The 22,596-nt window shown below is 43.4% G+C and overlaps 1 protein-coding gene across 5 annotated transcripts in view; it reads right to left on the reverse strand.

The window, feature by feature from the left end:
• Positions 1-531: 531 nt before the first annotated feature.
• LOC128372464 (signal-induced proliferation-associated 1-like protein 2) overlaps positions 532-22,596 on the reverse strand; it is an 84,164-nt gene continuing 62,099 nt past the window's right edge. For 3 of the 5 annotated variants that reach the window (XM_053332537.1, XM_053332538.1, XM_053332535.1), the window contains 11 exons: positions 19,601-19,744; positions 18,146-18,246; positions 17,922-18,010; positions 16,260-16,633; positions 13,693-13,956; positions 10,432-10,570; positions 7,014-7,233; positions 5,396-5,527; positions 2,954-3,071; positions 2,783-2,861; positions 532-2,360 (listed from right to left, as the gene is read on the reverse strand). In XM_053332537.1, the coding sequence (XP_053188512.1) occupies positions 2,214-2,360; positions 2,783-2,861; positions 2,954-3,071; positions 5,396-5,527; positions 7,014-7,233; positions 10,432-10,570; positions 13,693-13,956; positions 16,260-16,633; positions 17,922-18,010; positions 18,146-18,246; positions 19,601-19,744 (1,807 nt within the window). In that variant the 3' untranslated portion in view covers positions 532-2,213. Of the gene's footprint in view, positions 2,361-2,782; positions 2,862-2,953; positions 3,072-5,395; positions 5,528-7,013; positions 7,234-10,431; positions 10,571-13,692; positions 13,957-16,259; positions 16,634-17,921; positions 18,011-18,145; positions 18,247-19,600; positions 19,745-22,596 lie in introns of those variants that run through there. The other 2 variants (XM_053332539.1, XM_053332540.1) reach the window with 2 other exon arrangements.

The raw sequence follows: 22,596 nt of genomic DNA on the forward strand, positions 1-22,596 counted from the left end.
TAACATGTTGGTGAGTGTGCTTCAGTGTTGATGGTTGAAGGATTTTTTTAATCCTTTGGACAGAGCTTGTCCAGCTGTTCCCACTGTTTCCAGTCTTTGCACTAAGCTAAGCTAACCGGCTATAGCTTCATATTTAGTGAGTGTCAATCCTTTCATCTAACTCTCATCAAGAAAGCGATTTAGCACATTTCCAAAAATGTATAACTACTCCCTCAAGACAGAAAAGGGAAACTGTCTTTTAACACCACTATACTTACTGTAAGAAACATTATCCTTCAATGAAATCCCAATTTCCCACTCTCAATTAAGAATGCTGCTAATAAAGTGAATTTTGAAATGGTTTTTGGATCAGTCTGGTTATTATTTGCGTTTTTCTTTGCGTGTCAAGGGATATATAGTGCTGTTTTTATGCTTTGTAAAGAATTAATTAGATTCATTGTTTCCTGTCTGTAATCCTATTAAAAAAAAGAATGTGTCGACACAAAGAACAATTATTTTTACAACTACATTTATTAAAAAACAAAAAACAAAAAATAGAACCGAAAAAAAAAAAGCAACCAGTGTCTCACCAGGGATGAGACAGTTTATGGAGAGAGACATCTTTAAAAGCATACAAACCAGCAAACTGTAATCTAGCAGCATCCAAATGTTGGAATCTCCAAAATCATCATTTATATATTTAAATATATATATTTTTTTGCCCTGGCAAGCTACACACTTTACAACATACACAGAGCTTTATCTCTCCTTAGTGCAGAAAAAAAACCAACAACAACAAAAAAAACAAAAAAACAAATACCCTTAATAAAATAAACAACTTTAGGTTAAATAAGCTTAAATAATAGTGTTAAATACAAGACACTTCTGTGGCAGATATTTACACAAATAAACACATTTGGCATTGTAAGTGTGGTTCACTGGCGCTTTCTCTAATGCTCTAGAAACCACTGCATAAGAACACATTTTGCTGTGATAAACTACACACACTCGCTCACACACACACACACACACACACACGCATTCGTACACACAATTTTATATCAGTGAGCCACAGACAAGGCATGTGTTTATAAAAGAACTAAAAGCAAAGAGAAACAATCCATTTACAACCAAGAGTTTTAGGCACAGTCTCTTCCTGTTTTATCAATACATGTCAAATACGACTGCTTCTCCACAGGAACTCTTCACGTTTGTGCTAACTTCTTTTGATTTGATTTTTTTTTTTTGTTTTTTTTTGTTTGTTTAAATTTTCAACACAGTTTTGTAACTACCACTTCGTTATTGCTAGGACATTGTGACAGTGAATGGAAACTACTGACAAACAGGTGTGTCGGGGGGAAAGCACCTTCAAACATCAAAATTACTGCCATGTGACCCCACATTTACAACACTGAGGAAAAGAAACGTGGAATTAGGTGAAAGAAAATGGCCCAAACATCAAACTTTGAAACTTTTAGTGACTTTGGGAACCAGAAATTCAGAGAAAAAAAGGGTCTCAGTTGAGCTACATTCATTTTTCCTCCCACTGTACTTTCAAGACCGCCACATGTGGATTCCTCTTGGTGCAAGCAGACAGTAAGTACCACTTCATTATGTCCAGTACATTCCTCCCCTCCTCTCCTCCTCGCCTCACCCTCTCTACTTTCCTGTGTCCGTGAGGGCCGGCACAGAAACAGCTGTGTGACAGTGTGCGCAGTATGATACAGTACAGCTGAGTATACAGTACAGTAGACTGACGTGACATACATAGGTAGATTATATGTTGACTACAGTAAATGAGCTTTACATTCCACTACTGTAAGAAGATCCCAGGGACTCAGGCGGGGGGCCCTCGGGGGGGTTTGCCTTTCTGAATTCCTCCCCAGTGCCGGAGATGAGGAGGTTTCCCAAGAGTCTCGTTTGCCAGGATGGGTAAACTGTTAATGTCAGGAACAGCCCTGCACCAAAGACAGAGGAGGATCCCACAAACTAAAAAGGTCCAGATCAGGGTTGCAAGTCTCTCCACACAGGGCTGCACTAAAGTCTCTTAAGCGGGGGCTTTTTAAAGAGTTTTCATTACTCTCGGGGGCCGGTAATGGTTTGTTTCAAAGTTTGTTTGCCAGTGGATCATCTGGGAGTCTTAAGTAGGAGTTGACAGGGTGCCCAGGAGGAGTGAAGGCCATCTCGCTTGCTCTTTCCCTCTCTCTATCTTTGCCAGTCCCTCTCTCTCTCTCTCAAGGTTTCTTGTCAATGGTGTGAAAGAACCACTCGGTGAACTTCCTGAGCTGAGCCGCCGCCGTCTGGCTCTCCTCCTGCAGTCGCATGTTGTCCTGTCTCAGGTGTTGCACCTCCTCTTGCAGCATTGCCTTATCCTCTTTCTCCTAAACACAAAAAAACCACACACACACATACACACACAATCAACACCGGGACATGAGGCAAAAGTAAGTGGATACAAAAGAGGTTGATAAAAGCCCCCTAATTACAAGCCCATCCGTCTTTCGTCAGCGAGATGTAAATGGGAGGCATTAACATGGCAAAGCAGCCATTTCTCTGTTCCGATAAAAGTGCATTTCCTCTCTCTCCATTTTGAGCACATTAGTGGAGGTGGGGAAAGGCTGGGCCCAGGACACAATGAGGAAAGGAAGCAGGATATTGAATTAAGTGGACAAGTTTATATTACACAGACCGCAGGGCACCAATTACTCAATGTCTATTCTTCTGGACCGTATGACAGACAGGCGCTGTTTGTTGACGTGAAAAAAATATAATAAAGAATTGAATTTGATGTATGTGACGTTACCTTTCTGAGGTCATGCTGCAGCTGTCTGAGAATCACCTCCAGCTGGTTGACTTTGCCAGTTAGTGTGGATGGGGAGCCGCTGTTGGTGGGAGAGACGAGACAGGATGATGCAGAAGCTGGTATTTATTCAGTTATTCAGCGTTAATGCACGTGTTTGTCTGTGAAACCTACTGCGCTTCCAGTGCTGCTCCCTCCGCCTCCACCACCCGTCTGGTGAGCTCTCTTGAGATCTGCAGAGCCTCGGCCCGCTGCATGTCCGTCATGGTGCAGAAAGACGCCACACGCTGGTCTGGACACATAGCAGGTGACATTAAAGGTCATAATCTGCCCCTCAGCATCAAAAACAGGAAATGTGTTCCAACAACGCTTTTCATGGAGTCAGCAAGCAAACTAAAATAGAGCAGAAAAAGCACACTCGCATGCACGCATTCCTGACAGGATGGAGCGATTCATTCATGCTTTGTATGAATGAATGATTCTGTTTTAAGCACGTTTGCAGAACAATATCGCGGACACCGGGTAGGTGGTCCTCCCATACTGAGTGATCTGTAGTCAGACAATTAGAAATAAAGGTGGTAAACATTTCCAAACTGTCACATAAAGTACCCTGGGTGTTGCTCCAGTGCCCTCACCCCTCTGAGTTTCCTCTGACAGCTGTTTGGCTCTTAATGGGCTGGATCCCAGAGAGCTATAAGGCACCAGTCATGCTTGTTTTACCATATCAGGCCCTTAAGCTCAATCAAAGCCCCGTGGAAAACCCAAACTTGGCATGTTGCGCTTAGGGAGAGCTCAGTGTTGAAGCGTAATGCTCTTTTCTTTAGGAACCAGTCTCTCTCTCTCTCACTCAAGCCCTTGGTCTGAGACTAAAGATAGGAGGATCTGCATATTCATAGAAAAGATTAAGGAAACCCTTCCATTAATTTAGCCCCCAAATGAAAGCTAATCCACTCCAAGACAAAAGCTGATCAAGCCTGGAGTTAGTTGTTCAGACGAGGCAGGAAAGGGAGTCCAAGCTTTCATTTGCATATGAATGAACATTTTTCCTCATATTCGATGGCTGCATCAGAAAGATTAAAGACTTCTAGGAAAGCGGTGACGGACGCAAAAAAGCAGCTTGTCATATTTGTGTGACCGGGTGTCCAGATTTACTGGACCAATGGCTGCAAACCAAACAAAAATAGATTACATTGAAGGGAAAGCACAACAATCTATGTGAGCAAAACATACTGTGCTGTGTTTATTTGTGGGGGAATATTGGAAATATCAAATTGCTGGCAAAGAGCTTTTGCAGTGATTGCACCAAAAGCCTTCTGTGGCCTTTTGTGATTTCACAAAAAAAAAAAAAATGTAATTCAGCCTGCAGATTGTTTTTGTAGAAGCTGCAAGTTTTGTTGTATCATGAAAACAAGCAGTTTCTCAGGATCTGCATAACCAAGGTCATAAATGCTATACATGCTTTACATCTCAGCAAACCTCTTCCTTGCATGGCTTTGAACAGAGGCTAAACATACATGGCACAATAGCAGCCTGGAGCCACTTTCTGCTCAGCAACAAGACTCTGGTTTACGCAGCGCTTTTTCTGGGCCAGCTAGGCTGCCGTGTCAACTGCCTTCTTGCTGCCAGTCAGACTCTGTATCATCTCCACTGATTCCACTCTTGTTAAATGATATGCTGCGGGCTATGTAGCAGAAAATGTATCAAAGAAGAAACTCTACAGAGTATTCATTAATTATGACAAATGAGCAGTCACATGCTACATTGCCTGCTCGCTGGTCTCGGGGTCAGATGTAGTTCGTGGAGGAAGAAAAAAGACTCATGGCATGTTAGCGTTTCCGTGATAGATGGGGAATACAGTGGCGTGAGAGTGGTCGAGGAAGTACTTAAAGTTGAAGGAAAAAAAAGAGCAAAAGTGATGATGCTGACCATGAAGTGGCTGAGATGTGTCAATGCTTATTAACTGACAACAGAGTATGAAAAGACAGCTTTCAGTTTTGAGAGGGACCGATCACTCATGTTGTCATGCTAATTCCTCTAAGTCCTACTCCACCTTAAAAAAATGATGATAAGGCATAATTATTTCTATGGAGGGAATCGGCAGATTGGACGAGATGAGATGTCTGTTCCACAGAGAAAAAAGAAAAAGCAGCACCTTCCAGTGGGCCATATTCAGACTTAATGGACAGGAGGCCAATAGAGGAGCTAAAATTACCCCAAACTATCAACCCAAGAGCTTAATAGTAAAAGGCTTTGCTTTAAGAACTCTCTCTGAGTGGTGACCTGCTGGCTTTCTGGTGTGAAAATTGGCTCCATATCTGAGCTGAGAAATGATGGCTCATTTTTCCCAGTTACAGTGCTTGATGGGAATCCCAATAGGGCTCAGAGCAGAGGCGCAAAAAGCAAAAGGATTCCCAAAAGTCACCTCCTTCAGCACTTAGGAGATGCTAGAAGAAACAGAAACACACGGCTCACACAAACCTACACATGCAAGCGAGGAAGCACTTGCAGATTACGAACACACAAACACACACACACACGCTAAGCAGCCAGGAGGAGGGGGGGGTTGGGTTTGGTGGGGTTACAAAAGGCGCCAGCAGCTTCAGCCAGGCTGGTTACCTTCAAAGGCTCGTGCTGCATCAACCAGGTGAGACCAGTCCAGGCCCGTGGCAGTGTCTGGGAGGGGCATGAGGCCCGGGTCGCTGTATTTGGACCTGTCCGCCAAGGAGCCGTCAGAGAACCAAAACTCATCTGCAGAGACAGGCAGGCACTCTGATCAGTGTCTAGGCCTGCCCTGAGTACAGGGCTGATCTCTGAGTCGCCCATCAACTTGCATCAGAACAGACAAGAGAGGTTGGGAGAGGAGTGGGTGGCGTAGACGGAAGGGGGGGGGGGGGGGGGGGGGGATTTATTCAAACTGACCAGGAATCTCACTTGTCATCGCTGCCAAAAGGGACGATATTTATGTAACTCCAGCCGCACATCAAGAACACCTAGCTTGAGTCTATGCTTGATAAAGTAGCTCCTATCTAATCATAACTGTGCCTAAGTCCAATTTAATCTGGATGCCTCTAACTGCAAACTATTTAAGTTTGAAAAGAACGCTTTTGTGTGTATGTGACAGTACAATAGACTGAGTCACATTAAACCACCTTCTCTGCATAGCACTCGCAGGGCGACGCTGTCTGAGGGGTGATAAATGACTTGTCTTAGTGAATGTCTTCATGTTTCAATCAATATCGCCTTTCCCTCCCTCTGTCTCTCTCACCCTCCCTCCCTCTTAGCCCTGAAAGACAGGGAATGCAATAAACAAGCTCCCATTCTGTAGAGAGGCATTTAGAAAAGCATGAGTTGAGAAGCAGTAAGAGAGAGACCGAGAGAGCTCGAGGTGATGCTGACACTCTCCTTTCAATTTACCCAGCGTCTTGGAGCTTGAGTGATTCACTGTTTACCAAATTGGGCTGTTTCAGCAAGGGAAAGAGAGAGAGACTTGTGTTCTCACTACCCTTCAAAACAATCAGGAATCCATCAGGTTGACAGCAAGAAGACGTTAAAGAGAGAAACATCTTTCCAAAAGCCGTTTTCTATGTAACGAGGCCAGCCGGAGATGGGTGGAGGAGCGGAATGAAAATGAGACAGGAGGGACAGAGAGGGGAAGGCAGGCAGGGACTGAGACATCAGTGGATGAAACATCATGTATGACACTACTGATGGAAAAATAGGCATGATCATGTCAGAGATCTTAAAACACCTGCAGAGGCGCAGGCAGGACACATCACACCTCTCATTACTTAATGCATATTCATTGGATGCTGGGAGAACAGTAGAGAGGGGAACACTATCCAGTAGTGACAGGTGTCTGCTTAATGCAGACGGAGCGGCAAGCCCCTTGCAAGTTGCACACCGCTTCACCCACTTCCAATTAGTTGGATATATTTAGGAGTGTCACTGAAGTGTGTACCAGTTGTGCTAATGATATTGGTAGGACACAAGTGGCTCTTCAAAGAAGTATCTATATCTTGCCTCTCATCTGGTGTAAGAGAGAAGTGATGATAATCCAAGAAAAACATGCAGAGAAGTCTACATTAGCCTTCTGTCTCTATGAGGCATTTTAATAAGAATTTGTTTTTTTTCTTTAAAGCAACTCTATGGTGAAGTATTGTGCACATTTTAGGTGTCTTAATTGGTTTCTTTTGCACCAAGATTGCCAAGTGAGAGTTTGACTGTTTGTACTCACTCCTCAGGTTGGATGCTCCCTGGTTGTGGATCATGCGAGGAGGCAGTGTGCTGTGGTAAGGTGGGGTGGTGCTGAATAGGATGTCGTTAGGCATGGCTTGGTCCAGCATGGAGCTGTGCGAGCTGGCGTAGGATGAGCCCTTGCGGTTGCTGCACACGCTCTCGTCTGACAGCGTCCGGTACAGAGAACGCCGTGGTGACAAAGTGCCCATCGCTGATACCTGAGAGAGGACAGCAGGTTGAAGGAGAGAAAGAGTGAGTGAGTGAGAGAGAGAGGGGGAGGTGGGGGGAAGAAAAGAGGAACGATTTGTCACAACGATGTAACGCATGAAGCTGAATCCCCCTCCAAACCCCCGGCGACGCCCTCCCGTCAGCACCTTCCCTGTACTTTGCCTTTCCCTTGCACAGCGGGTTTATACGAGCGGGCAGCTGGGTGGGCAAGGAGGGAACATCAGGGAACAAGTGTCAGGAATCAATTACAGTCTTTGCTCACAGTGAAATGCAGATGGATTGAGCACAGCTGGAGAGTGTCTGTTGGCGGAGTGGGAAAAACAGGGGACAGGGGCTGGTATAGGTGGTGACAGAGGTCAACGCGCTGTGGCAGCCAATAGTCACTGAGCTTAATGTGAGAGACGGCAGGGGGCAGATGACTAGCTGTAAGAGCCATGCAGCTAGGAGAGAAGAATGTACTGGTAGAACAAAGTAGAAAGAAGGAAAAAAAAGAGTGAGTAGTTAACTAAACTCAAGCTTGTGTTGTCATTATTCCTCTAATGCAGGTATCATTGTGTGAAAAAGCCTAGTACATATTCTCTTTGTTTCCTTATTTACAAACCAGACAAAGAGCAGTGAATATTGTTTAGTTAAACTGTGGGTGTACTACAGTATAATGTACTGTGTATGCTCTCTAGAACAGGAATCTAAAGACTAATGGAGGCCGATGCAAAGGTCAAAAGGGAACACGAGGTCAGCATGAACAAAAAGCTGCAAGGGTTTGAAAAGCAACATTGTCCTGAGGGGATGTTCATCGTGCACACCGAGGGAGAATTTGCAGCATACCGCAGCAGAGATACTAGAGTTTCATAACTGCGGCCAGAATTTTGACAGAGGCTCTCCTGTTCAAACACAAAAAAACCACAAGGACCATTTCGATCCATCATTGTCCTATTTAGCTTACATAAATATTGCAGGATCAAAAGTAGCCACAAATGATATGTGGGGCAAATGGCCAGATTGGGTAAAATGCCTGCCTTTAACTTCCCAGCTGTAACCAACACTAGACTGGTATCGCGGCAAGCCAACACCCAGCCATCTCCATTTCAAAGACCCATCTCCCACAAATCCCACGGTGAGAATTTAACAAACATCTTAGTACGTCTTTAAAAGCGGAGATACACTGGAACTCAAAGGAGCATACATACATATATCCAGCATCTCAGAGCCTTTAACTTAACAAGGTTGTCTCTTATTGCAAGTTTTTCCTCCCAACTTTATGAGATTAGACCCCATAAGGTTCCCACTCATCAAAACAACTTCAAACAGGATTCACTGCTCTTTCATATAAAGCAAAAAATAGCACAGATTTAGAGCTCACATAAACAGAGTCACGGCAAATGAAACCATTTGCAATAGGGCTTAATGTTTTTCAGAAGCCGTCTATTTATTACATCTATGGCATCAAATGGGGCTCTCTGAACACATTTTGGAACTGTTTCACTGAACCTGCTGTGCACGCTGAACAGAAAATGTTGTATTAATCATACCTGCTATGTTATTGACAGTTTCAGTACGTCTAAATCTGCCTTGGCTGGCAACAATTCTCAGCCTGCACTGTATTTGATGTAATGTCTTTTCTAAAGGCTCTTATCAGTTGACACAGCAGTGACATATCCACCGAGATTTTTTTCCTGATATTCGGGACTTTTTCCCTCACTGCCCACGTCGAACAAAGACAACAACCCGGGCATGTGAAGTCCATTGACGTGCCACTTGGGAGGATGTGTTGGACCTATTCAGATGCTTTTTGTTCTTTCCCATAGGAGGTTCAAAGGAGGAACGTCGTGGGAGAATAAGCTGTGAACGGCCTTTCCTTTACGTCAGACACACAATAGCCTGCCTGTCTCTGGAAGGGCGTCCCAGCGGACACCGTGGCTGGCAAGCAAAATCTCTCCGCACCTGCTCACCCAACACAAAGAATGGCATCGGGTGACTGCCGGAAGTGACACACACATTAACCTTTACTGTATACTCTGTTTGATTACTTAGGAGATTAAACAAGTCAGACTGTATTAAATTAGGGATAAATCAATGATGTTTCCAACATTGTCATTACTGTAATTTGATCCCCCTACGTGCCAGCTGATGATTGAAAACATGCAGACCAAGAGAAGCTGCTCCCAGAAAAGAACAGTATGTGTTCATTGGGATCAGATGTGTATACGGTTTGAATGTCTGGCTCTGTGCCCTCCCTCATGCATCACTCTCCCAGATTGCTTTTCCACATACTGTATTATTTCCTTGAATCAGTCTGGAGAATGAGATTACAACAAAGGCCATGCTGCTCTTTGAATCCGACAAGGAGCGCTGCGTACTTTTGTGCTGCTTTCTTTCTCTCTGGGAAACCAAATAGAATCAACTGAAGGGAAATCACAGTGCAGCCTCTATACACCTGCTTTAATTTCAGACTGTTCTCTTCTAAGTACTGCATTTTACATGCAGTGAGCCTGGTATACAATAGAAGATTAAGCTAATCAGTGCACTGAGCTACTTCATGTGAGGGGCAAGGCCTGCCTGTGCCAGAGGACATGGCTGTGTCTCTCTTCTCCAGGAATGAAATGCATGTGTACTAGAATTGAGCAGCGTCCAAAAATAACCCATTTGTATGTCTCCGGGGTCCCTTCCTGGTAGATAATGGATGGGGGACGGCGGGGGGGAAATGAAGATGCAATTAATAGAATCTGCAGGACCCAAGAACATCAAACATCGATGCACTCTCTGCAACTTCCTGCCTTTAATCCATGACATCCCGACTGAACAAACTCAGGCCCCATTTTAAATTAAATTAACCAAACACTCAGTGCCAGTCAATGGGGACTGAAAGGGTCTTGTGTTGGGAGAGAGAAGCCTATCAGCTGTGGTGCTCAGCAGCAGGGCCAGCTGATAGGCAGCAGATGTTTGTTCTGCTTTTTCTTATTTCCCAGCAAGAGGTTATCTGCTCTGGTTCAAGGTTTGTTTGTATGTCTGTTTGTTGGCATGATAACATAGCCTTAGGGTTTATATCAATATCTATCACAAGATCCTCACAATGTCATGTTGTCATGGTATCAATGATTACGTCAGATTTTCAACAAGTTTCATGTATCCTTGTGTTGCACAGAACATCACACGTATTGCACAATTTGGAGGTTAGTAATTGACCTCACCTTCCGACTCCTGTCTTCTCCTGGGGGGCTGTCAGGCAGCATCATTTTAAGGTATTCCTCTTTTGAAAGCCTCTGCAGTGATTTCCCATCCCGTTCAGTAGCCTGAAGTCGGCAGGCAGCCTCCTGTGCGTACAGCTGCCTGTAGACGATACAGAGGGCACAGAAGAGCAGAGATCATCAGAAGGGTCATGCAAGCCACATCCTACAGGGGAAGCCTTGGGCTGTCACAGCTTGGGTTCAGAGGTAGCCCAGCTATTCAAGAAATAATGTCAGTATCACACAAAGGGTTCAGGTACATCTGTCTTAGCATGCCAACATCAGGTGCCTTTCTGCCACATGCTAGTCAGGTGGACATGGGGTAACAGAGTTAGAGAGGGAGCTAGGGAGGGATTTTTTTCCCTTCACCCTCCCTCTCCCATCTCACTCTGCCAAACCCAGACACTGTGAGAAATGCAGCCAAGCACTGTGAGAAGTAGAAAGGAGAGAAAAAGAGGGTTTTGGACAGCAATTACATCCAGAGACACGTGCAAACCATGGACTCTAGAGGAGTGTTCAGACAACAACAGAGGGAGACATGAGAGCTGTTATACAAGGTTGGAGAAGGACCCACAAGAGGTTACATGTTTTGTTTTGTGGTGGTTGTCAGGGGGGTATTTTAAATGATTTTGAGGGTTTTGAGTGTTCAGAGGGGGGTTACAGTACAGGGAGGATGTGACCGACCTGGCCGGTGAAGTCATGTGGCTGTGACACCTCTGCTATAAGTGAGCAGCCTGTGAGCATGACACACTGTGAGTGCTGTTGGCAGGGTGTGAGATGGCTGCGGGGGGATTTGCTAGATGGCTAAACGATGGTACAGCCTGGCTGCAGTGGTTACCTAGAGACACTATTACTGAGAGTTGCCCTGTTTTCAGCAGTTGGCACCATGGCAACCAAGCCTTAAATACATATACAGGTATTGAAAATTACCAGATGCATTCTGACTGATTTGTGAGATGTCTGGCTCAAAAGCAACAGTCCTATTCTAAAGGCTGCTCCCAGAGGAAGAAAGGTAAGCTTCTTTCCCCTATGAATCTCTACTTAGCTCTCCTCTAATTCATTACATCCAATTCTTACATAATCGATCGGTGATTAAAGACGATTGGAACAATGGTACTCTTAACCTTTGCAATTAAAGGTTATTTTACTGTGGCCAACCCTCTGTTAATGCCATTTACTACACATTGTAGGCATTAACTGGCTGACATCCTTCACACTAGGTCCTGAATGTGGGTTTGAAACAAAGAAGTTACGTTTTCATCCTTATTTTTTATGTTAGACATGCCAGAAACTTGAAAAAAAAAGGTTTGAAATGCTTTGTTGGCAATAAAAGCTGACTGAAAGACTTTTTAAATACACCTTAATATTGTAACTTCCATTGCTCATTCTATTGACATTAAAACATTCACGTCATGCTGCCACCCAACATTGCTGGCCTCTATTCAAGTAAAGAATGAAAAAAGAAGGAGTGTCGGGGGTGCAAGTAACCACAGTATCCCCAGTTTGCCCCCCCCCCATCCATAACAATCATGGCTGATAAAATCACCACAGGGAATGTGGATCAGAAGAGACAAATTCATTCATCATAGGTGGGAAGCAGCATGAAATGCCACGACATATCACTTACTGGTGCTCGATTAATTGTGTTCTTATCAAATTGGTGTATATATATTCACATAAAAGTAGTGGAAACTTGCACTGATTCACAATTGATTTTGCAGAAATGGTAAAAAGTGTGATTTTCCTGGAAACATTACTAGAGATGCTTGATAGTGTGCTGGATGAGGGGGTGACATGAGGAAGTGATGGGTGGGTAGTAGCATTGCTCTGTAGGAGATAGAGCAGAAATGTCAGAGCCACTGATGCACAGCTGGTTGCCCTCCACTCCCAGCAAGTGCCACAAGGCAAGGCCAGCACTTTCGACCTGCCAGGAAAGGGGGAGTGGATGGAGGTCTAAGACAAAGGGAGAGGAGGGCGTGTAGGGGGGAGCAGGCTGGGTCAGATCAGGGCCACGGGGTTGACTTTGACTGTGTACCTTGAGCGCTCAGACAGCATTTTGAGAAGGAATGCTAACAAGCTCTCCGCTCCTCTGGAACGAGAAGCAGAAGCAAGAGAGAAAGGGCCAGGGGTTAAGAGCATTGTTACACATCCTGCATTACCTACAGTGTTAGAGCAAATGAGAAAACTTTTTAGAAAGGGGGGAAGAGAAACTTCATTAAGTTAGAACAATATCTGCGAGTAATATTAGGCCATTTATCATGAGGCACAGTTATGTAAGACGAAATAAAACTGTAGGAATATATAAACAAACAATGGGGAGGGTAACTAAATTACAGAGCTTTTTCATAAGTCGGCAGAAGATGACTTCAGTGCATGCGATCAATCACACAGCCCTTAAGTGGCAAATTTCACAGACTAAATGAAATTACTTGGGAGCTAGAGCAGGGGGTTTCTTCCAGGGCAAATCTCACATTCTCTCCAACAGAATATGCCTCGAGCTATCACACAAACACCTTCCAAGATTCTCACACACACACACACACACACACACACACACATACACACATACACACATACACACATACACACATACACACATACACACATACACACACATACACACACACACACACAATGAAAGCTGTGTTTCAATTTTTCCTTCAATGGCTCTCTGTTCTTTACAGAAAACCATTTAATCATCAGACAGATACAGTCATGTCGTCACTGTTAGTATTCAGTCTGTGGAGAGTATATGCTCTCAACCTGGCTGAGCAACTGCATACATCCATCTTCCTTTCTAACATTTCTATAGGCTGTTCTGTGGCTGGTGTCCTTGGACTGCGTGTGTGACATCAGTGTGTTGCTGTGTGTGGATCTCTACTTGGCTCCCGGCAGAGATGCTGACCTAGTAGAAGTTCAGCCCAGCCTCAGTCAGGCAGTCCATGGGGACCCAGCTTCACCGGAACGATCAATAACCAGAAGTGACATGTGCCAAGTGTATTATGTCTGCGGCTTCATTGAGCTTATTTATTTTGTGGCTGTCGGCTTCAATCAAGGCCAGTTTATGCACACCGGGTGGGCTGAAAGGGGGGGGTCTAAGTGCACTCAGATCTGTGATCAAACTTCTGTCTGTTTTTTGTGGTTTCAGACTGTATTTGGTGATGTTCTCATGCATCTTCTCCCATGTATTTTCTATCTTGTTCTCTCTCACACACACACACTCACCCACACTCTGAAATGTTGGGAGGTCCCTCAGTGCTGTGGGCATCATCATCATCATCATCAGTCGTCTTCATGCCCACTGGAAGTATGCTGCCGGACTGCGTACGTGTCTGTCCGCAGGCCTCTGAACTGGGCCCCGGCCCTGGTTCTGGCCCCAGCCCTGAGCCTGAGCTGCTGGTCTGGGGGATGGTGTACACCTTGGAGGAGTCAGCGGACATACAGTACCTAGCACCACGTGCCAAGGGACTGCCCGAATGGTGTGAGCCACTGACCAGACAGCAGAAAATAAAGAATAATGTAACTCAAAAGTGATCATAAAATGAATGGATTTGAAAATACAAGAAAAAAACATGAAAGCATAAACAAACATCAATAATGAAAAAATGAGAAAAGCTGCTAGCAAGAGAGCTAGGTCAGATGTTGAGAAATAACCTAATAGGATGATTTTAGTAAAATTAATTCTTGATAGCTCAGTTCTGCTGTTGGCTTTGACAGGTTGACATTATTTCCCCCAGACAGAGAATATTCAGGCTGGTTGACCTCCAGCCTGTGGTGCAAGAAGACTCAAATCTAGTCCATCATGTGCACACGTCTGCCTAACTTTGTCCTTTCAATATTGTGTCAAATATCAACTGACAAATCAGATTAAAGTTGTACTTGTTGAGGTTGTGATATATGTGCCATTACGCTTTCTGAAGATTTATAGTGCTCAAAGCAAAAACAAAAAATGTGATATCACTAGGGGTGAGTGGTTTGTGATATGAGTGAACTGACCCTTTAAATTAATTTAAAAAGTCTGTTTCTGGCTGATTTTATATATGTTTTATGTTACAATCAATTTGATTTAAATGCAGTTATGTGTCATTTCCTTGTCTGTGATTATTGTTTCCACTCTGTGAAAGGGTTCAGAGTATTTCTATATCCCAATATTACATCTTTGTTTGAGTAACTGCACACTGATGATGTGCATGATGAATCTGTCACATTTGTCAGTGACATGACAAGTGAGCAGGTCAGACTTTCTCTGCTCTTGTTTACCAACATTGTCATTTGCAATCTCAGAAGTCCCTCAGTATCTACTGTGATGTCATATTCATCACATCACTAATATGAGAGTAGGCATGTTGTCTTCTATGTCGCGTGCCGGGCAATGATTCAGCTGTTAGTTGTTCGAGTGGAATGAGATTGGTTCATAAAGATGCCAGATTTTGCTGGAAAACTTTCAGCAAATACAAAACATTTTCCTAAAATACCTTGAGACATCTGAGTTGGCTTTAGCTGGAGGTGCTACATACACCATTTCCATATTCATGACCATCTGGGCCACACCCTGCATAATGTGCTCCTGCTGCTACACTGTTTGTTCAGATGACACTCTGGTGTCAAAGACCATTACATAAAAGGTGGGAAGCATCGGAGTAGTCAAGGTGATGGCATGGGCTCTTTCCTCATTTCTGAATGATATCCTGGAGTGGACAGTTCTGACACCTCCCAAACAGGTCAATGATCAGAACAGATTGTGGAAACATAATCCTGTATGGCATAAACAAATACCCATTCTATTTCATAGGGGCAGACTGTGAGTGGCTGCGGGGCCAACCCTCTCTGACACCCCTCCTCTTTCCCAGATGGGCCCCAGTCTGGTGAGGAGGACTTGGACGACGGTGTGATGAAACCCCCCATGTTGCTCCAGCCTGACAGCAGCCCCACCTACCAGCCTCAGCACAGCTGGAAGAGTCAGGCTGTGGGTCAGGAGTAAGGGAGCACGACTGGGTGAAAAGGTCAGCAAACAGCCAGCAACCATCCTTTTGTGTGTGTGTGTGTGTGTGTGTGTGTTTGCCTCTGTTTGTGTGTTTAACAGAAGAGATAACAGGGTGGTGGTGTACGTGTGAATGTACAGTACAATCACATGTTTGAACAAAGTGGATAGTGCTAGGATCTATACACCATGAAAAGGGTGTGATTTTCCTCAGCGGGCAAATCAATGACCCGACACGCTAGAATTAAGCCACAACAAAATCAAGTAATTGCCCACATAGAAGAAAAAAAGCCCCCATCAAAGTCGCTACTGACATTAGCAGGAGTGTACAATGGATGATGAATTAAAGGAAAAAAACAACATAAACTGTCTTAATGAGGTGTTGGGGAAATACCGGCAAAGTTTCCTGAAACTGTTCTGCCAGTCTTTCAAAAGATATTCTCTCATTTGGTGTTTTGATGATAGTTTTAGAGACTGCTGTCTAAGACATCACTCCAAAATCTCCCATTGTTATTCAAATGGATTGAGATCTGGGGACTGTGTAGGCTGCAGCATATGATTCACATTGTTTTCATATTCATCAGACCATTCAGTGACCCCTTCATGCCCTGTGTGGAAGCGTCTACATTCTCCTCTAATGTTTACAGATATTTTCTCTAATTTGCCAACCGTCTGCATCGTGACCCTAGAATAGATTTTTATTACCTCAAACACACAGTGCAGCAAAACAGCAGATGATTGCAGCACATCCTAACTGTTATTAAAGAGAGAAAAATTGATTAAAAACACACACAGCGTCTCTGCACAGTACCTTGAGTGGGAGGAGATTTCGCTCAGGTCTCCAATGCTGCCCTCCGTCACATGACTAGACATGATGGCGGAAGCGTAGCCTTGTGGCAGGTACAGTTTCCCGTGATCCTCTTCTGATGCCCCGTCTTCATGGTGCTCTGATACCCATGGGTGTCCCTGCTCCCCCACCCTGCCCTGCAGCAATACCCGGGCCCCAGGGGCAACGCAGGGATTAGTGTCAATGCCGCTGTCTGTGGACGCCCCTTTGATGTAAGTGAGGCCCAACATCTCTGGGTCCATCAAGTCTCCAGAGCCAAAGTGCTTATCGTCGCTGTTGCTGGAGGCGTTGCTTGAGAGAGTGTTGCTACTTGAGTGGCTTGAGTTCTTATCGCCCGTCTGGTGTGGGGAAAAAGAGAGAGAGTGAGAGGGGTTGAGGAGACAGAACTACAGTAAATCAGAAGAGGTCAAACAGCAGCTGCAAATCATTCTTGCAGTTGTTTTAACATGCTAGGCGCACCAGAGGGGAGGAGTTCACCCATCAGGCTACATCAAATGTTCATGTGTCCCTGACTGAGGCGACAGCTATTTTTCTTGAGGCTGATGATACAGTCAGGCTGGTTGACAGTAACAGGAAGGAATAAAGACAGAATATGGTGAATGTCACACACTTGTGACCTCTCAAATTCTGTTATTTACATGAAAATCCACATGATCTAGCACCTTATTCATTTTAAAAAAGGGTATATGATGTTTTTTGTGAACTATTTTGCAGAGATTTGATCAGAAAGCCAGAGTTCATCAAGCAGATAAATATAAAAAAAACAAGGTCAGGCCAACTTAGAATAGCAGCCTTACATCTCCATTTGCTGCCTCTTGTTAAGAGGGAAACTGTAATGCTTAGTTTGAGAATATAAACTCCGGATTATGACCTGTCATGTTTTCTCCATTACGCTATGCTAAACACTGCTAAATCATGGAAGCGACTTAAATCACATTGCATCAAAAACAGCTACCCTGATTTGAAAAAAACAAGCTCAGTGCATTAGGGACACACAGTGCCAAGAGAATGGTTTAAATTTTTATCCAGTGGGTCTGGGTTAATGCAATACTGGCTGAAAGCATTGAAAGATGTTGTTAGCTGTATGCACCAGCCTGCAGCATCAAAGGGGAAAGCAAAGAAAGAAGGAGAGACTGTGTATGATGTCCCCAAAAAAAGATAAACTAGAGAAAGGAGAATATAGAGGAAGAGGAAATGAGAAGTTCAAGCACTTAATATATTCAACCTTCAAGGAAAATGTGTCCTAGAAAAGTGTGAGACATCCAGAAACAGTGATGAGATGAGGCACCCATTAGCATGCTGATGAAGGGAAAGTGATAAGTGCAAAGAGCAGCTAGGGGGGACGACATGAGGTTGAACACCCCAATTGAGCTGCTGATTGCTCCAAAGCCCATAAACAAGGGCAGGCTGACCTCTCCCCAATTCAAACACTATGTGGGGTGAAACTAGATCTGACAGCACAAAGTTGGGCATGGCACAACACTTCACACACACATACACACATGCAGGCTGTTTTCAAGTCTCAAACACTGTACCCTTCAAAACAACCTGCCAATGAAGTGTAAAACACTTCCACTAAATGTCAAACGGGCAGTTTCTGTCAGAGTAGGAATCAAAGACATTTACCCTGGACAGCTTGTTGGGGGAGTCTTTGCTGCCTTCTCTCTGCTTCAGAGGGTTCAGGATCTTGGTGGAGGGGATGTGCCATTTGGCCTCTGTAGAACAGGGGTAAAAAAAGGTGAGAAAACTAACAGAAATCACAGTCCAGTAAATTTTAAAATATTATATTCCTATACAATATAAACATGATATGCAGCTGACTCATTACTGATTGGATTAAAAAGACCCACCTGCAGACCGGGTCCTCTCCAGAGTAGGTTCTCTCTCCCTGTGGATCTCTCCGTCACCCCCTTGGATGTCCCCTGCATGGAGGATTGGTGAGGGACATCTGCTGAGAAAGAGAAAGGGGAGAAAAGTTTTTTTTTCTGTCTTCAGAGTGAGCTCTGTATTGTACAAGGAAAGGAGCTTCAATAAAAGTACCACAGATGTACAGCAATTAGCTCAAGATCATTTAAGGTCAAATCACTTGAGCTCATAATAGAATAAAGAAGCTGCCAGACGACACTGACAAGAGACCTCTTTTCATACAACTTAGCATGCCAGGCACTCTCTTGCTCTTGACAAAAGGAAAAGAGCAGTCTTTTTTTGACACAGGGTCTTAATTAAACCTTAAAGACCTAATAAAGGCTGCAACATATGAACTGGGGCCACTGTGTCTCGTGATCTTTAACAAAGGCTCTAACTGGAGATCAATTGGCTAGTCAACATGTCTGTTGTTCTGCATCACGGCAGCTCTCTGAGAGTTCAGTGCACTTTTGAGGCCTCTGACAGAAAGGCAGCAGCGTGGAGCTAAGCCTCTTGTCATGGTCTGCAACCACTTACAGACATACTTTGGTCTCTGATGGATTCGGCTCATGTACAAGACTCAGTCTGACATTGTGCCTGTGTAGTCAGCACGTCTACCTTGCTCTGAAAACCATTATATGATTAAAAAATAAGGAAGATAGCAGATTATTGAATATAGACTAATCTATACTACAAAAGGGGAAAAAACACATGAACTGGAGTCACAAAGTCTCTCCATCCCACTCACTCAAGATTTTTCACTTATTTTTGATTTTTTTTTTTTTTAAAGCAAACTTTTCAATTCACTTCAATTACTGTGTAGTTTGCTAAAGTGGCACTTCAGTCACAGCAGGCGAGATTGAAATACATGGAAAGATTCTACATAATCACTCCCTGTTAGTGTTCAAAGTTACAACAAAGAAAATATTGTACTTGGCTTGGATTTGTAATGGCTATAAAACTGTACAGTTTCATTTATAAATTGCCCATCTATATTTAAGGTAGCCTGTTCTTCTATATGAGGGGTTTGGATCATTGAATGGAAACTATAACAATGCATGTGTCATGAAACACAGCAAAGTCATACATGAAACTCATCATCCTCCATCTTCTCTCTTTTAAACTCTGGATATGGTACTAGACCATGGCAGGCATAAATTTCATCATTTAGTTTGATCACTTCCTGCAAGAAGGAGTGACGACTGGCCAAAAGCGCGCTGATGATTTGGTCACTTCATGTGGAAAAATTGCTGTCATTTTGCAAAATTGCAAGTTCTCAGAAATAGCACTGGGACTGATTGTAGCTGCATTCATTACTGTAAAACCGCATATTCCTGGAGGGACTACTTAGAGGCCATTTCAAAAAAACATTAAAAAATAATAATGCTGTGGTCCTGTACCCATCATATCCAGGCTGCTGGGACCAGGTGCTGGCACAGGGTCCTGGATCACTGGAGGAGGATTGGTTACTGGGGGAGCTGCGGTAGTGCTGGTCTCCCTTGTTGCATGAAGTGACCTGGGGATTCTCCATATCATGCATTGTCCTGCAGAAACAGGTTGAAAAAAAGTACATGGAATTATTTGATGCAGCTAATTAATATTGCCAACAATGATTAATATGTAAATTACTTTTACACTAATCAATCATCACTGGAATTTATATAATGTCACAAAATTGGGAAAAATAATCATAGCAATTTCTGAGATTACAAGGTCTTTAATTGGTTTGTGTTGGCTGATAAAACAGTTCAAAACTAGAAGATATTTAATTTACAATAATATAAAACAAACAAAAGCATTTACTGAGCTGGAAAGTACAAAGAATTGGAATATTCGCTAATGACTTTTGAGTAATTGATTTACTGATGATTTTAGCTGTGCTCCATCTCTTGACACAATGCTTAAGTCATATTTTTTACTCTCTCTCTCCAACAAACATGAACAACTTCCCCTCATTGTCCAGCATTAATGATATTATTACTGTGTGTCGCTCCAGAGAATAGCCCCTTACTGTTGAGCACCGTGGCTAATCTCTAAGAAAACGTGAGAACTGTCAGTGAGGGAGACGGTGTCTTGTTCTCCAAAGACAAACAGTAAAAGAGATTAGTTATGGTAATACGCCTTAGTGAGTAATCCAGATGGTGAAGCCTCGTGTCTGTGTAAAGACGTAAAGAAGTCTTTCCTCCATGTAGGAGTGATGCTTTGAAACACAAACCTGAACCTCTTGAGCTATCTGCTCAGAAATGACCTGATAATGAAGTTTGACCATTATCTTGGCTCAAATGACCCAATCTATATTCCACTGTCCTGCGGTAAGCCCTGACCCAAGCTAATATCTTGAGACAAGAGGTTTCTTACGGTTGCCTGGCCAGAAAAAACTTGCGGACTATGGTCTAGAGTGAAAAATAAACACTGGAACAGAGTTATGTCTGCTGCCTAGAGGCCTTCCTTTTAACTAACACCAAAGTAGGTTAGATGACCGGACAGAAATAAGACTGCAATAACATCAGCAGGATGGCTTTCACATTAAGTTTCCATCCAGATCTATTCTGCACTGCTCATACCTGCTTCTTTTTGGCTTATATCTGCTTATATAATGACTTAGAGATTGTGTCTACAACGATTAGATATGTGCAGATACATTTCATAAAGATAACACTTAATTCCAAAATCACAATATAAATGTTCATTTGGAAGGTGACAAAATCTTAACATCAACCTTTCTGCGTTGTCATCAGGTTTCTTTTGTCTAGACCTCCATGAGAAACTCGCTAAACTGTCAGTAACTCAATCGCAGCACACATCATTCAATGCTTTGGCCAGATCGCTACATTTCCTCCCCGGCTGAAGTGTTAGTCTCTTTAGCCGGTTCCAAGATCTTTAATGTGAACCAGCAGCAGCTGCGTTTCGTTCTCCTGCTCTTCCTCCCTTGACATAACGTAAAGTTCTGGGGGGATATTGGCCGTCATTTTTCTCTCTGCACTGCAATAACATTTGAGGCTACCGAGATTAGTGGTCGGTCTCAGTTGGCTGCGTAGTAGGTGTCATATTTTACAGTGCAAAGTCTGGATTGTATATACTGGATATGTATATATGTGGAAGGGATGCTGCTTTATCTCAGCTTTCAGATTTGTGTGTTTCCTATAGAAAACACAGATGTTCAGTTTCTCTTCTGTATGTCCACAAAACGTGAAAAATTAACACCAACAAGCAGCTGCTAAATATGTAGATAAATGCTAAACAAGAATAAAAAACATACATCATGAATTTCTACATTGATTTATTTTCCGAGTGTATGTGACTGTACGATATTCTCCTCATCTCCCTTCCTTCCTCTTCAGTCTATGACTCCTTCATATTCCTCCTTTACTCCCACTCCCTCTGGGGCGCTACACATCGTGGTCTGGGGAAGAGCACTCTCTTTGTTTCTGCAGTAATTGGATGAGATGAGCTGAGCCGTGTCAGTGTCCCCATCACCTCCTTCTCGGCAGGGTGCAGGAAGAGGGAGGGAGCGGGGAGTAGGAGGGATACGTAGAGAGAAAGAAAGGAACGAAGGAGAATGGAGTGCTCCCACTCTGATTAGGCAGGGAAGGCGGCCATTATCCCAGTATAGTCAGAACAGGCAACACCAGGGGGGGTCGGTGTGACACACTGGAAAGGTTATCATGACTGTAGGGGTTTCATTAGGATGAACAAATCACTACTTTACATGGCTCGATGGAGATGTCCAAAAGGGACACAGTCTAGGACAGCAACAAAGTCTGAGTGTGGCCTTATCATTCAAAGGGAGATGAAAGGGAAACCGTGAATTCATTGGACTAAAATGCTCCATTTATATGTATGCAAATAACTCAACACAATAGCAGCCACTTAAAGTGTTACAGTGGCTTTTTTCTAAATGAGAAAGGCTGAGAGTTCAAAGATTTCATCTCAAAGGATTGAATAATGTTTGATCAAAAGCGTTGCCGTCTAGCTCTCTGAAATAGCCTGAGTGAAAGATTGACTCCCAAAAATATCTAAGTGTCATTATGTTTGTTTTTCCTATTTGTGGATTTTACTAGTCATTTTCATCATGATATCATTTTTCACTCTCATAAAGGCAAAGGGGTCAATGCTTTAGTAGTAGTCATATAAAATCAACTACAGCTTTCATTTCCATTATGATTTTTTTTTGTTCTAAATGTTGTAAAAGCTTCCTGTTTTGGCTTTAATTCAGAGGGTTCATTGGCTTTGATGAGACAGGACTGCACATGAGAATATTACCAGCTGGTCAAACTAGTCAAACTCTATTTTAGAAATGACATTACACAAAAATCAAAGGTGCATTGACCTAGACGTCATGTTTGTTTACAGATAATGGAGGTCTAGTTTCAGCTCTTGCAGTTTCCTGTCCTGC

This window comes from Scomber japonicus, chromosome 14, assembly GCF_027409825.1.
Source record: "Scomber japonicus isolate fScoJap1 chromosome 14, fScoJap1.pri, whole genome shotgun sequence".
In the NCBI taxonomy this organism is placed as follows: domain Eukaryota; kingdom Metazoa; phylum Chordata; class Actinopteri; order Scombriformes; family Scombridae; genus Scomber; species Scomber japonicus.